This window comes from Geotrypetes seraphini, chromosome 9 (genome assembly GCF_902459505.1).
Source record: "Geotrypetes seraphini chromosome 9, aGeoSer1.1, whole genome shotgun sequence".
NCBI classification, from domain to species: Eukaryota; Metazoa; Chordata; class Amphibia; order Gymnophiona; family Dermophiidae; genus Geotrypetes; species Geotrypetes seraphini.
This window is the reverse complement of record NC_047092.1, coordinates 77,007,731-77,024,076: the sequence shown is the minus strand read 5'-3', so window position 1 is coordinate 77,024,076 and position 16,346 is coordinate 77,007,731. Positions and strand designations below refer to the sequence as shown.

At 37.8% G+C, this 16,346-nt stretch overlaps 1 protein-coding gene across 4 annotated transcripts in view; it reads left to right on the top strand.

Annotated features, from left to right (window-relative positions):
* Positions 1-16,346, top strand: part of MSRB3 (methionine sulfoxide reductase B3) — a 160,837-nt gene that overhangs the window by 114,193 nt on the left and 30,298 nt on the right. For 3 of the 4 annotated variants that reach the window (XM_033959002.1, XM_033959003.1, XM_033959001.1), the window contains exon 5: positions 14,752-14,780. In XM_033959002.1, the coding sequence (XP_033814893.1) occupies positions 14,752-14,780 (29 nt within the window). Of the gene's footprint in view, positions 1-11,446; positions 11,491-14,751; positions 14,781-16,346 lie in introns of all 4 variants that reach the window. The other variant, XR_004540667.1, reaches the window with a different exon arrangement.

The following is a 16,346-nucleotide window of genomic DNA, read 5'->3' as shown; positions in this document are numbered from 1 at the left end:
GCCTCTCATTCTGAGAACCTTGTTCAAGCTCAAGAGGGAACGAGCCACCATGATTCTGATTGCTCCAAGGTGGCCCAGGCAACATTGGTTCTCCCTTCTACTTCAACTCAGTTCCAGGGAGCCCTTTCTTCTTCCTCTGTTTCCTTCTCTGCTTACACAACAGCAGGGGACCCTTCTACATCCCAACCTACAGTCTCTGCACCTGACAGCTTGGTATCTCTCGGGCTGACTTCTCATGATACACTTTTATCTCAGCCTGTTCGTTCCATTCTGGATGCCTCCAGGAAACCTGCCACTCTGCAATGTTACCATCAGAAGTGGACACGTTTCTCTTCCTGGTGCTTCCTCCGTCAACATAATCCCACTTCCCTTGCAGTGGAAACTTTATTGGATTATCTCCTTTCTTTGTCTGACTCTGGCCTCAAGTCTTCGTCTGTCAGAGTCCACTTAAGTGCTATTGCGGCATTTCATGAGCCAGTCCATGGAAAGCTCCTCTCAGCTCATCCCCTGGTGTCCAGGTTCATGCGGGGTCTTTTCAATGTGAAACCACCTCTTAAAACACCTCCTGTTATCTGGGATCTTAATGTGGTTCTTTCCGTCTTAATGAAGCCTCCATTTGAACCTTTGGCTACTGCCACTTTCAAGTTTCTCACTTGGAAGGTTCTTTTCCTCATCGCCCTCACCTCTGCCAGGAGGGTCAGTGAGCTACATGCACTAGTTGCAGATCCACCTTTTACGGTCTTTCATCACGACAAGGTGGTTCTGCGTACTCATCCAAAGTTTCTCCCTAAGGTTGTCTCTGAATTCCATCTCAACCAATCCATTGTTCTGCCTGTCTTCTTTCCGAAACCTCACTCGCATTCTGGAGAACAGGCTCTGCATACTTTGGACTGTAAGAGGGCTCTTGCTTACTATCTTGAGCGCACAAAACCCCACAGATCGGCTCCTCAGCTATTTCTGTCTTTTGATCCGAATAAATTAGGACGTCCTGTTTCTAAACGTACGTTGTCTAATTGGCTGGCAGCGTGCATTTCTTTCTGTTATGCTCAGACCGGACTGACTCTGGAAGGTTCGGTAACAGCCCATAAAGTCCGAGCTATGGCAGCGTCTGTTGCTTTCCTCCGGTCCACACCCATTGAGGAAATCTGCAAGGCTGCCACTTGGTCCTCGGTTCATACTTTTACATCTCATTATTGTCTGGACGCATTTTCCAGACGGGATGGACACTTCGGCCAATCTGTTTTGCAAAATTTGTTTTCCTAATGGCCAACCTTCCCTCCATCCCTCTTTTTGTTAGCTTGGAGGTCACCCATCAGTCAAGAATAGCTGCCTGCTTGTCCTGGGATAAAGCACAGTTACTTACCGTAACAGGTGTTATCCAGGGACAGCAGGCAGATATTCTTGCGTCCCACCCACCTCCCCGGGTTGGCTTCTTAGCTGGCTTATCATAACTGGGGACCGCGCGCCTCTGTCGGGCGGGAAGGCACTCGCGCGTGCGCGGTGCGGCTTACCAGAACTTTCCAAGTTCTTAGAGTGCAATCACTCTAAAAGTGTCCGTACCGGGGCTCCGTCGGTGCCGTCACCCATCAGTCAAGAATATCTGCCTGCTGTCCCTGGATAACACCTGTTACGGTAAGTAACTGTGCTTTTTTTCCCAGCCAAATAAATTTTGTCAAAATAACATTTAACTTTTTGTAAAAGGACCCCTGAAAATAAACTGGTAACATACCCATTTGGTAACAAATTACCGGCAATACCATCATTTTGACCGTTTGAACTCTCCCCCACCAAGACAAGTGTAAAGAGTTCCATTGCTCATACATCTCTGTGACCTTTACCAATAGAGATTTTTCATTTATTTTCATTGTTTCTTCCAATGTACTTTTAATCAGAATACCTAAATATTTAATACCATCTTCCTTCCAAATAAAAGGAAATTCCTCAAATAATCCTTTTGTACAATATACATTTAATGGAAGAACTTCTGATTTACTCCAGTTTATTTTGTAACCAGAGAATTTTCCAAATCTATTAATCAGATCTAATAAATTTGCGATGGTAGATTCAGGATTTCTCAAATGAAGCAAAATATCATCTGTATATGCAGATACTTTATATTCCTGACCTGCATAAGGAATACCACTTATTGCCCTCACTTGTTTAATAGCCAATAACAAGGGTTCCAAAACAATATTAAATAGCAATGGAGATAACGGACATCCCTGTCTAACTTCCCTTTCTAAGAAAAAACGTTCTGAAAAAATATTATTAATATATAATCTAGCAGAAGGAGAGCTATACAAGGTTTGAATCATTTGTATAAATCCGGAACCAATACCAAACCAACTCATAGCCTGATACATGAAAGACCATTCTACTCGATCAAAAGCCTTCTCTGCATCTAAAGATACAGAAAATGCCGGATCCTCCAATTCTTTTGCCAAATTTAGCATATGAAAGGCCAATCTAGTATTATTTGAAGAATGTCTATGAGCAACAAATCCCGTTTGGTGAATACCAATAATATAAGGGAGAGCTTTGGCCAAACGTAAAGCTAATAACTTCGCTAATAATTTCCCATCAACATTAATCAAAGAAATCGTCCTGTAATTAGAAACCAACATGGGATCTTTGTTTGGCTTTGGCAAAACAATAGTTAATGATTCTGCCATAGTACCTGTTATACAACCTTTTTTCAGTTGGTCTTGATATAAATTTAGTAGATGAGGTAAAAATATGTTTTGAAATGATGTATAAAATTCTACCGTATATCCATCACCACCTGGAGCGGATCCAACTCTAAGGGACTTCAATGCAGATTGTATTTCTTTTTGTGAAATGGGTGCTTCTAATTTTCTTTTTTCATGCTTGGGAATTTTGGGTCCCTCAATCAACTTTAAAAATTCTAACCCTTCTTCTTCTTTAGTTGAATAATGCACAGAAGAATACAAGCTTGCATACAATTTCAAAAACTGTTTTAGTATATTATTAGTTTGATATTGAATTTCATTTTTTCCATCTCTAATTGATGTAATATTTCTTTTTCTCTTTTTTGCTTTTAGATAATTAGCCAGTAATCTTCCCTCCTTATTTGAATTTACATAATACAAAGCCTTATAAGACACCAACTGTTTTCTAGCCAACTGAGAAGAAATTTCATTGTACCTAAATTTTGTTTTTAAAAGAGCCTGAAAAGTATTTGAATCCCAATTTGACTTCAATTGTAGCTCTAAATTTTTAATATTTTGTTCTAAGGTAATAAATTATCTTCTGAAGCATTAATCTGAAAAAAATTCATTTATTTTCAACTGAAATTCCTTTTTAAATTTGGAGTCTGCCAGCAATGTATTATTGAATCTCCATACAGGTCTATTATTTTCTTGTCCATTTATGTTACATTCAATCCAGACACCTCCATGATCCGATAAAATAATTGGATCTATGGTTGCCTTTGTTACCTGCTGAACTAAATTATCTGATACAAATATATAGTCAATTCTTGAAAATGATTTATGTACATGAGAGCAAAAAGAAATTCCCGATCATTGAAATGAAGAATCCTCCAAATATCTTTTAAACCACAAGATTTTGCCAAATTATCCAAACCTAAAGATTTTAAAATTTTACTAGTTTTTTTTATCCAATATCGGATCTATAACCGTGTTAAAGTCCCCTGCCAATATTGAATTGGAGGCTGATGATGTTAATACCAATTTTTGAAGCTTGTTAAAGAATTCCATTTGATTCGAATTAGGGGCATATATATATATATATATATATATATATAACAGCATCAAGGTATCTTTCCCCGAGATCATTTTTACTTGAATCCATCTTCCCAATGGATCCATATATGTCATATTAAAAGTCACTGAACATTTTTTATGTATAAAGATAGCTACTCCAGTTTTTTTCCCTATAGCAGGGGCAAAAACAATTTTTAACCCAATCTCCCTCCAATTTTTTTGACTCTACTGCCAACAAGTGGGTCTCTTAATAAAATATATATCCGCATTTTGCTGTTTCAGAAAAGATAATGCTTTTTTCTTTTTATGGGGTGATTGAGTCCATTGACATTGAGTGAGTATATTTTTAAAGACATTATAATATATTTTTCATAGGTACCAACAAAAAAATACCTAAAATAAACCACATCCAACTTATATTATTATTCCTAATACACATCCATTTCCCCTCTCTTATAAACCCTCCCCCTCTACCCACCCTCTCAACCCATATAATAATACGATTGCTTGATAACACACATTAAGACTAGTAACTAGAAGCTCCCCAGGATATTTATTATGTTAATCTTAATCTTATTCCCTTAATAATAATTAATATTATTCCTATCAAAAATTTAGACATTATCATCAATTAATCCATATTCGTCCAATATTCCTATTAGATCTTTATATCTTTATGTTAAATGTATTGTCAATTAGAAACAACCATAACAACATAACAAATCCATATAACTTTATGAATCAGATATTACTCTTAATATCATCCATTTTCAATATTTAGTGTTATAATATGATCTTATAAAAACAATAATAAATCATATAATAATAAAATAATGTATAGAGAATTTATTTCATTTACCTCTTTAATACCTCTTTAATATAATTCTGAATCAAGTTATAAGTATCTCAATATTTTAAATTATATTAAATTAAATTCTATATTTCTATTGTGTAAAGAACTCATATTATTTCATCATCAAAAGATATATAATTGTTCAATAAAGTAAAAATATTAACTAATTTCTAAAAGGTAATCCTTTTCCTATTTAATTTGAATATAATATTAAATAATCAACAACTTTCTTGACCTTCCTTATTAATTCAAATTCTATAATAAACCAGAGCATTTTTGATGCAGGCAAACAACATTACTAAAATATAAACATAAGCATCAGTGTCACTAAATGAAAACAATAATTCATGCTATTAATGACTATACAATAAAAAGTGAAAATAAATTTATAAGACTCAAATTTATCCTTTCCTTTTGCTGAGGATCAATTCATGTGAATGGATGGTAGCATTCTCCCTGTCAATTTGAGAACCTGTGTTTGTTCTGTAGTAGGCTATTTCCCTCTCAAGTACCGTTACCGCTGATTTAGGGCTGCCAAGTGTTCGCTAGCGGGCTTTTATGTCGCATACTGTGCTGTGCATAGTAATGGCTCTTTTCATAGTAGGACCCAAATTCTCCAGTCGCGCTTTGGAAGGGGGAGGGGCTGGTGCGCCAAAGAAATTCGCTCAATTCCCTCCCAACAATAATTCATATACCGTTTATCACCAACCTCAACAGTTCAAAAGTTGTCTGTTCCTGTAGAAGACTGTGGGGAAGAATGCTAAGATTGAATCCAGGGATGATAGACGTACTATAGGAAGATCACAGTTAAACTCAGCCTCTTGTGAGACTGTTCCACTTATAGCGCTGCAAGTATGGACGGATCCAAAGCAGAGCGAAACCACTAAGCACTTCCTTCCGTCTCCAGCCAGATCAATTAATTAGTTGCTGACTCCTCCTCCTCCTGAACTCCGTAGTGACGCACACCAACTTCCGTTCCAAGAAACGTCATTCCGTTTCTTTTTCCTTTCAATGGTGCAGTTAACAGCAAAAATCAAAGCAGAACATGGGCATGTCCTCAAGCACAGTGAATCCTCGTGACAGGTTTGAATTTCTTATACATTCCATTTACGTCATATCCAATAACTGTATATTAACTGTATCTTATAAATTTAATTGTTTTAAAATTTTATTCAATATATTTAATCATTTAATTCATCGGCTCATTCTGTTGGTAGATGTAATTCTTCAATTTAATTGGATCCTCATATTTAATTGTACGGTTTTCATGAGTAACCTTCATGATTGTTGGATAATATAAACCATACGTTGCCCCAATTTGTTTAAGTTTAGGATGAAGTGACAAAAATTCTTTACGCAGATTAGCAGTTTTCTTTGCAAAATCTGGCACTATTAATATATTAGATCCTTGAAATTTTAACTGCTGATTTGCTTTTGCCAGTTGCAGGATTTCTAGTGCATGTTTAAAGCATAATACTTTAAATATCAAAGGTCTAGGTCTTGTTTGATTACTATATTTATATGCAGGGATTCTATGGGCTCTCTCAATTTCTAATTTGTGCCCAGGGGAGAGGGAGAGTAATTTAGGAATCAAAGTTTCCCTTCAACCCCTCCCCTAGCCCTAGGATCCTTAAATTATTCCTACGTGAGTAATTCTCAAAGGACTCCATCTGCTTTTCTAATTCATATAATATTGCTCTATCCTTTTCACACTGTACCCGGCCTGTTTCATTTTTGGAAACCCTACCTCCCAGCTGCTCCATTCTTTGGTTAGCAATCTCCATTTGCACTTTTAGCTGAGTAACCTCCTCCCGAATCACCATCATATTCTCAGCATTTTCGTTCAGTAAGTTTTTAATGGCACGAAATTCAGCCACTATACCCACAGTTTCTGTTGAATCTGAAGGTAATGGAGCATTAGAAGCCAGTATTACATCTGTTTTTTGCCTCTTTGATTTAGCTCCAGCCGTGAAAGCAGCATCAATTTTAGTTTGTTTTGATGATGCCATTCTTATGTAATTTATTCTTCCTTAAAATTGTCTAAAATCCAATTAGGGAATTATAAATACATAAATTGTATGCCTGGGTATCAGAGCCTCTTAATCACCCGTCCATCTATGTCGCGTTCCAAACCTAATGGCAGAAACTTCAATATAAGAAAACATTTTGATAGTGTCCCATGTTCCTGGATAATAAATTGCCCTGAAATGTATAAAATAAACCCTACACTGACCGAATATATTTACTACATTTTCATGGTGGAGTTACTATACTCCATCTCCAGTTAGGAAATAGATTGTAGGTTATTCCTAATATCAGGATCTAGTGAGAAATATTCCAGGGAGATATTGTCACTACTCTTGTTTTGTATAGTATTTAACCTTTTGAGTATACTTCTTGACTCTTTGGCTTTTTGATTTAACCTTAATCCTAGAAAAGGCAAACACCCAGAGGTAACATCACACCTGCTTTTTATAGATGAGTTGAAGCTTCACAGTTCCAGTGATCAACATTTGTCAAAACAGTTCCGTTTATCAGATGACTGTTGGCCTGGATAAATATGATAAGGCAGTGTTTTCCAACTTCTTTAAGCCAAGTACCCTCTAAGTCTAATATAAATTGAGTAACCCCAATCAGCAGAGATTTTGAAATGGACATTTTATTATTAAACAGTTAACCAACTTGACAACACATATAGCACATACAGATAATCGGAAATGGTATTTATATTCAGAATAAGACAGTTATGTTTCACTCCCTTATAACGATCTGGCCTCTTGACAGCTGGTGAACTGATCTTACATACTGAGTAAAAATGAACAATGAGACTTACAGATTGGGGACCTATTATTTTGGGGTTTTTTTGCCTATTTATAAAAACAGGAGAAAATAAAGTTCTTCATTGGTGTCCAAAGTGACCGCTCAGATTCCTTGTTTCATTTTCCCAGAGAAGAAAAGATGAAGCTTGATTGGTCATAACTGGCAACTTCTCTACTTTTATGAAGAAATTTTGTTTTAGTTCCCAGTGAGCCAAGGCTTTTCTGTGCACATAACAAATGAAAGCTAAAAGTAAATAACACACAAGTGCAAACTGTCTTTAGAATTTTCAAGGAATGCAACCACTGCCACTTAAATGCTAGAGAGTTGCGCAGGGACATAAATCCCACCTGTCCCCACCCGTCCCCGTGAGGAATCCCACCCGTCCCCACGAGGAATCCCTCCATCCCCACCCGTCCCCGTGAGGAATCCCCTCCATCCCCATCCGTCCCCGCGAGGAATCCCCTCCGTCCCCGCCCGTCCCTATAAACTTCAGAAATAGTTATTTCATTTAATTATGCTACTGAATTAAAGGCTCTGGTAGAAACCCATTTACAAATAAGCAAAGAGACTTTATTAATTTGGAAATATTAATTGGGAAGAATACATACTTTGTAAACGGGTTTCTACCAGAGCCTCTAATGTAAATATAAATAAATACTCAGCCCACTGCCTTACTCATTAAGTTTACTTCTTCTTAACTTGTCAAACTTTTATTTTGTTTTTTACAAATCAAAGAGGACCAATCTGGCAATAGCATGTCTTTATATTCATTTCTTGAATAAAAAGACTTAGAATTACTGCTTATTATTTCCCTAATTAGGGTAGGAAAGAGGAAAGCTTGTATTGGGATTTTATTTATATTTATGTGTTGTGTTGTACTGTTAAAAACAAAATATAAAATGTAAATTGCTTTGAGTCCCTTATTAGAGGGAAATGGTGATTCAAAAAGAAAATGAAATTATGCAGTCCAGTATGTCCAGTGAAAACCCAAATGATGAGTGGATGGATCTTTTCAAATATTTTAAAAATATTTATCTCACACTATCCAACTATTCTAGGTGGGTTACAGTTTGAGCATACATAAACTCATTTAAATAAAAACACATTCCATATAAACACGATAACCCTTGAATTTTTCCTACCTGCCCTGCCGCAGCACACAGCCGACCGAAAGTCTTCCCGATGTCAGTGCTGACATCGGAGGGAGGGAGGGCTTTGCTTAAGCCCTCCGTCTGACGTCAGCGCTGACATCGTGGAAGACTTCCGGTCGGCTGCGGCAGAGCAGGTAGGAAAAAGAAGACGAGCTTAGCATCTCGAGTTTGCATCTAACCCCGCAGGATTCCCGCGACCCTAGGAGGCGTCCCCACGGGATCCCCATGACCCAAAGGGGGAACCCACGGGTCCCGCGGGATTCCCATCATCCCCATTCCTGTGCAGCTCTCTATTAAATGCACCAGAGAAACAGCAAAAGAGGCTTAATGGCTCTATCATATCATCTCTCAGCGGGAGGTTATAGGTTGAGGCCACCAAGCCTCTCTTGCTATTTGTCTGAGACTGGGAGACTCTCACCCCTAGAGAAACAGAATGAAGGGTTCAGCCGACCTAATATATCACCTTCTAACCCCAAAGCAATAATAAGAGGAGCTCAATAGCAACATTGTGTCGTTTCTCAGTAGGAGGTGATGTGTTGAGTCTGGGAGGATTCCTCCATCTGTCCAGACTCAGCAGGAATGTAGGGTCATAGTTATGTCCAGCCACACAGGGTGCAAGGGAAGTCAGAGAGCCAAAATTACACCCCGTCCATTGGCTTTCTTTGTTGACATCATGAAAATGCACAGGGGGAATACTTGGGGGCAGCTTGTAATGCTTTTGTAAGAAGGGATCAGCAGGCCCAACACATCACCTCTAGAGCAACAAGACAGTGGCTCCACATATCACCTTCCACTCTGAGAGAAAAACAAAGGAGCTTGTCATCCCCAAAATACCACCTCTCATCAGAAAGAGAGGCTCAGTGGATCTATCTAATTACCTTTCAGTGGGAGGTTACAGGTAGGGGCTATCAAGACTTTCTTGCTATTTGAGAGTGGAAGACTTCCACCTCTAGAGAAAACAGGATGAAAGGCTCAGCAGACCCAATATATCATGATTGTTGCAGTTGTGTCTTACTCAGATGCGGCAAGACCCAAACAGCTGCAACAATCATTATGCCAACCATGAAAACCTAAGAGAACCAACATATCTCCTTCAAATCCCTGAGAGACATCAAGAGGAGCTTGAAAGTCAGGGCTGTGGAGCCAGAGTTGGTAAAATGTACTATCTTTGGGAGGCAGAGCTTGACAAGATGGTGGTTCTTAGCAGCACGCCGACATTGTAGCGGACTTGCTCTATTTTTTCCTAACCAGGAATGGTTAAAAGAAAATCTAAGGGCCCGGGGCAACTGGGTGAACGATTTCCTACAGTTGGCCCGATGAACGAGTTCGTGCAGCAAAGCCATGGGACGTGAGAGTATCCAGAGAGCAATACCTTGGCTGGAGGGGAAGCGCTAGCTGAGGCGCCTCTTACCTCCTTTGAGGGTGTCAGCTTCTCTTCGGAGGAACGGAGTCCTCCGGCCCGCCTTAATGCTACGAAAGCGGAAGCTGAAGTGCTGGGAGAGGAGCAGCCGTCACCGAGTGGTATACAGGACGCTTTCCTGCTTGCTCAGCAGGGCGAAGTTTCCAGAGCCATATGGAAGCAGGAGGAGTGTGCGGTTCCAGCTAAGCACCCGCGAAGAGAAGAGGATCAGACCAAAATTGTTTCAACATTAACTGCAGCAAACGCAAGTACTTTGAGTTTACCAGGGGTAACCAGAGCTGAGTTTTTGCCCTTACCTAAACCTAAATCTTCAACATGGAAACACTTTGGGAAGCTATTTCAAATCTCCAATTTACTCTGGGGAACCAGATACAGCAACTTTCCCAAAATTGTACTGCGGTACTATCAGAAAACTTGGATTTGAAGAATAGAGTAACATTATTGGAAAATAAAACAGATGACTACGACACCAGAATAAAGTCATTAGAAACCTTTCCTCTTTCTTTCCTTTCTCTTTTTATTTTTACTCTGTCTTCTTTCATCTTTTTCTCATACAGTCTTCACAAACAACTCCATTACTCTGAGCTTTTCTTAATACTATGGTCCTTTATAATTAATTTTATATTTATAGATCATATATATATATATACAAAACGTTATCTTATTCTTATGTATTTGAATTGCTCCTTGTATTTTTCAAAATACTCAATAAAAATTTATTTAACTTAAAAAAAAAAAAAAAAGAAACGCAAGCACTAACTTAGGTTAAAGATAATGCAAGTTTACATTTCAAACAAGAAATGGTGGAAAACTCCATTAGGAGAAGTAATTTGCGAGTTATTAATTTTCCAAAATTATTTTCCATAACGGCAAAAGATATGTTTAAGCGTTACCTAAGTGAAGTTTTGAAAGTACATGATTCTTCACATCCACCTCTCTCTAAAATATATTATTTACCTATGAGATCTAGGTCTCAAAATCCCAATCAGCAGAATTTATCTGCAGATAGTTTGGATTTAACTGATTTCCTGGAGAGGTCAGAAACTGAGACTCAGGTACCAGCAACATTATTAGTACAATTTGCTATTGAATCAGATAGGGAATGGATGTTGAAAATATTCTTCAAATATAAAGATGTTCCCTTTATAACTAATATTATAAGAATGTACCCAGATGTTTTCACGACCGACACAGAGGAGAAGGAAACAGTTTCTCTTGCTGAGACCTAAGGTGGTTCAGATGGGGGCGACCTTTGTTCTGAGGTACCCCTGTAAATGTGTAATGAAATATAAAGAGAACAGATATGTTTTTTACGAACTGCAGCTTTTATCAAAATTTATTTCTTCTCAAGATAGTAAGTGATAATTCTGATTCTCTGACCATTTATAAGCAATGTTCCAAGGCAGTAGAGCCTACTTTTAGTTTTCCTAATTATAAATTCTTTGTTAATTTTCAGCAATTTCAGCACCGCCTCCATTGATTGTGGACTAACTATATCATGTAATTAATTTCCTTTTCTTGAATTATATAGATTTGATAGATTTAATGATATTTCTAATTCCATGATAATTTTCCATATGTTTTGATTTTGTTTGTCAAAATTATTGATTTTGTTTGTCAAAATTATAATACTAATAAAGAAATTAAATCATAACAAAAAAAAGTACTATCTTTGACTTCAGCTTCAAAATAAAAAATGAAAATTTTTGTCCTGGATCTACAGTTATAGTTAACAGTACTTAGATCCAGAAAAAAAATTTAAAGGCCAATATCAGTCGGAGCAGGATAGTGGAATAGAGGAGTCAGAGCTGGCATCAGAGGTTTCATCATGTATTGACTCCACAGCCCTGTTTGCAACTGCAGCATACCACCCTAGAGAAATAACAAGAGGAGCACAACAGCTTCATCATATCACCTTTCAGTGGAAGGTAATATGTTGGGACACCCAAGCCCCTCTTGCCATTTCTCTAAAGTTTGGAGAATTCCCATGTCCTTCCCCAAGACACAGCAAGATGGACTTGGGGGCCCTAGAATATCAACCACAAACCTCAAAAAAAGAACAGCAGCTCCATTCACCTAACACCTGCCCAGTATCCTGTCTTCATGGAGGCCAATCCAAGTCACAAGTACCTGTCAAAACCCCAAATAGTCTAACAAACGAAACGGATCATTTCCCAAGTTATCCAACCCACAAAAATTATCGATCAAGAAAGAAGGGGGTGTAAAGGATAATTCATACAAAATCTAGTTTAAAAATTTTTTTATTGTTAATCTCTAACTTCTTTTTTATAAAAAAATTTATTCTTACTAATAACCCAAATTGTATCATGTGAAAAAGCTTTTTTTGAGCACACACTTACCCCAGTGTATGAATAATTGGCTGAAGTATCATAAAGGATGCATTGTTCTCAATAAAGAGACATCTTATAACTTGGATGTTATTTCAAGTCTTCATCCTGAATGCATGTGATATAATCATTTACTTCAAGCCTCCTTCCTACCTCAAAAATATTTATTAAATCAATTAATTTAATTAAAAAACTATCAACTAACTGACTGCAAACCTATCTTTTATTTAATTCATCAGCAATTGTAAATTATTAATGTAATTTAATATCTTAGCGTAAAATAATTTTATTTAACTTATCAATATTAAAGTTAATTTACTTTTATATCTAAAATTAAAATCAGTTTATCCAATTAATCAGAAATATTTTGCTGTATATTAAAGAAGACCAGCAACACTTATCTTAATGGCTTCCCAGCTAGAACCAACGTTAGTGTGTTGTGAACTACCTGACGCTCAAACTGTTTTAGAGCGTTTCAGCTATTAACTAGCTTTCATCGGGGGACAATATTGTTGCTGTGCTGGCAATGCATTCCAGAGCTTAACTATTCTCTGAGTGAAAAAATATTTCCTCCTATTTGTTTTAAAAGTATTACTCTGTAACTTCATTGAGTGTCCCCTGGTCTTTGTAAATCTTGATGCAGTAAAAAATCAATCCACTTGTACCCATTCTACACCACTTAGGATTTTGTAGACTTCAATCATATCTCCCCTTAGCTGTTTCTTTTCCAAGCATTAGCAGTGTATATGCCAAAAAGATCATTAAGATCAGAAAAAGCTATGCAATTGTTGATGGACTTTGTACGTTATAAATGTCAACAAACCAGGCATCTTTCTCAATAGGAGGGGTCAGATTGTGGAATTTATTACCAGTTCAAGCATGTTTATTTTAGAATGTTGAACAATTTAGGCGACTGCTCAAGACTCATTTGTTTGTGAAGATGTTTTGTTGCTGAGGTAGCTCATTTATATTTATATAAAAATGTGGTCAGCAATACAAATTATCAAGATCTTTGTCTACCATAAAATGGAGGGAAAAAAAGCCTCAGAAGTAATACAAGCTGCCAAGCAATGTGCATTAGCACCTCTAAAATGGACTAAATTTCTTTCATTGGCATGAAAAAAATCTCCATTATTAAACAAATAATGATATGTCCCAACGTGTAATGCAAAATTCACCAACTAACAAACACTTATCTCCTGACTGGGACCCATTTCACAAATGATTCTTCAGGGGATCCAAGTGCTGTGCTGAAAAATATAGTTATTTTATACACACTGGAAATATGTAAAAATGTGGAGCATTTTAGACAACGGTTTAAGACTTATCTAGTTGGAAAGGATGTTCTGTTGCTGAGCTCATTATAAAAGAAGACAGGTGTTATATGTCAATGTGTGTAGTTGTAATTGTTGTCTTTCTTGCAAATAAGCTGTGTAATTGTAACTTGTCTAGGTGTTAGGTGGGCATGGGATTTTAAAATAAATACATACATATTTCAGATGTATAGCTGTACTGTAATCGAAACGCCCTGTTCCTCCTGGATGTCTTTTTGATTATAGCCTCTAGATATTAGATGTGCCGATCTGGACATAGATGTCCTATCAAAAATGACCCTCTATATGTGATTAAAGACTATGTTTGGAACACGTTTGTGTTTGAAATATACTTTTTTGACCCCTTTTACAAAACTGTGGTAGTGGCTTTATAAAAAGGGCCCTTTGTGAATAGTGTGATTCTTCAGTCGTGCACACTCTTTCCATAAACAATATGGTGTTCGTTCATCAGCTGTTCTCAGTGTTGGAAAATTGTTGGATGTACATTTCATTTTATATTTGTCCTACATGAAAATTTGAGGCAGGGACATGTCAGCCAGTGCAGGCAAGTTTGTGTTTGAAGTACTTGAAGTGTTTAATGTTTGCTTTATTTTGAAATAAAAAAAAGTTTGGTGGCAATTTTATGGTCTTATGGTCTATCTTTTTCGGACTTAACATGGCCATTACAAAAACCAAAAAACAGAAACCGAGATACGCCTGGTTCCAAGGATTTTGGATAAAGGATCCTGTATGAAATTTATCACCTATGTACATCCCTAGTGCTCGTATACCAGTGAATAGGGAAATCTGGATTTCTGCGATTCCACAGGGAGAGTTTTATTCCTTAGCACAGCATGCCACAATTAGAGATGCTTTTGAGAATTTTCTGTTTGGTCCCCCCCTCTTTCCTAAATTTTGGGAGCTGTCCAGTTTTTTAATTTAAAATTCTAAAACTCAGTCAAGCCCATAAAATTCCCAGATATATTTATGAAAAGTTTCAGCTTAGACTTGCTATGAAACTTGCACTTATTTTTTTATTGTCATCGGTGCCTATATGACATACAGTTTTAATCATAATGTATATTTTTATTTCCTTTCAGATCTGAAGCAAAATTTGACTCTGGTTCAGGTATGTTAAAATGTCCCATGCTCATAATTAAGACTGCTCCTTTTATATTAGTAATAAAGCAAATTAAGGGGTGTAATTATTAAGGTATGGTTAAAATTTGGCTTTTGCACTAAACCAAAATGGAATTGTCCCAATCAGAATGGTGCGCACTAAACAAAAGTGTCCTTCAACTCATCTGATAAATCCAAATGCCTTTATTCATCCAAAGCCTCATAAAATTCATCCAGTGACTCAGTGACCCGACATGTACATGTTTTGGCCTAACCTGCCTGCCTCAGGAGTCTTGAGTCTTCACCGGGTTTATTTGAAAAACCATACAGAATACAGAAATACATGCACCCTCTAAATGCGGCTGCTAAAGTGAAAAGTAGTAAGACAGTAAAAAACGCTGCGACCTTGCTGTGAACTTGGGAAAAATTTGGCTTTTACCACACTTAGAGGACCTTTCACTAAGGTTGCTAGCTGTTTTAGTGCACGCTAAATGCTAACGCGTCCATAGGCTATAACGGACGCGTTAGCATTTAGCACGTGCTAATATTTAGCGTGCGCTTAAACGGCTAGTGCACCTTAGTAAAAGGGGGCCTTAGTTTTCTGTAGGAATCACTAACCTGCAGTTAGTCCATTGAACTGCGTGTCCAAATCAACTCTCCATCTTCTTCTCCTCCCACTTGGGATTCACTTCAGCACACAATTCCTCACAAACATTTCCTAAACTGTAACTTTCTACTAATGTTTTCTTATCTGTGAAGACATCATCTTCTATGCTAGTCCGTACACCAAGGAAAACTGTTCAGATTCCCTAGTTGACTTCTCTTTTCCAGAAGCCAGATGGGTACATAAGAATTGCCCCTGTCGGGTCAGACCAGAGGTCCATCGAGCCCGGCAGTCCGCTCACACGTCGGCCCCTCAGGTCCAAGACCTGATAGTGCTCATACCCTAAAACTGTCATACACTTTTCGCTTGTGACCTGTAGAGTAACCTTCTATCTATACCTTGTAATCCCCTTCGCTTCCAGGAAGTCATCCAGCCCCATTTTGAAACCCAGTATTGTACTCTGTTCTATTACCTCATTTGGAAGCGTGTTCCAGGTGTCCACCACCCTCTGAGTGAAGAAAAACTTCCTTGCATTCGTTTTGAATCTGTCCCCTCTCAGTTTTTCTGAATGACCTCTTGTTTTTGATGTCCCCGCTAGTCTGAAAACCTTTATCTTACACAAACTTAAAATTTCAGGGGAGATACTTTCAGAAGATCAAAAACCAGAAGCAGGCCAGACTGACAACCAGCCACCATAGAAAACCTTTACAGACAAACCATAGCCCACACTTAATCTGAAGCATCTCTGATTTATATAGTGAGGCAGAACAATTGCAGCAAGTTCTGTAAGGGAGTGAAGAGACCGTGAGAGACTGAAGCCGCCTAGCCTGCAGGCAGTGCTCTGTTTTAATTGCTGGCACTGCTGGCAGCTATGAAAGGTTAGGGAGAGAAGGAGGAGAGAGGGCCAACCACAGGGGAAGGGAGGGAGCAGAGAGACCTGACCAAACCGCAACAGACTGGACCATGGGGAGG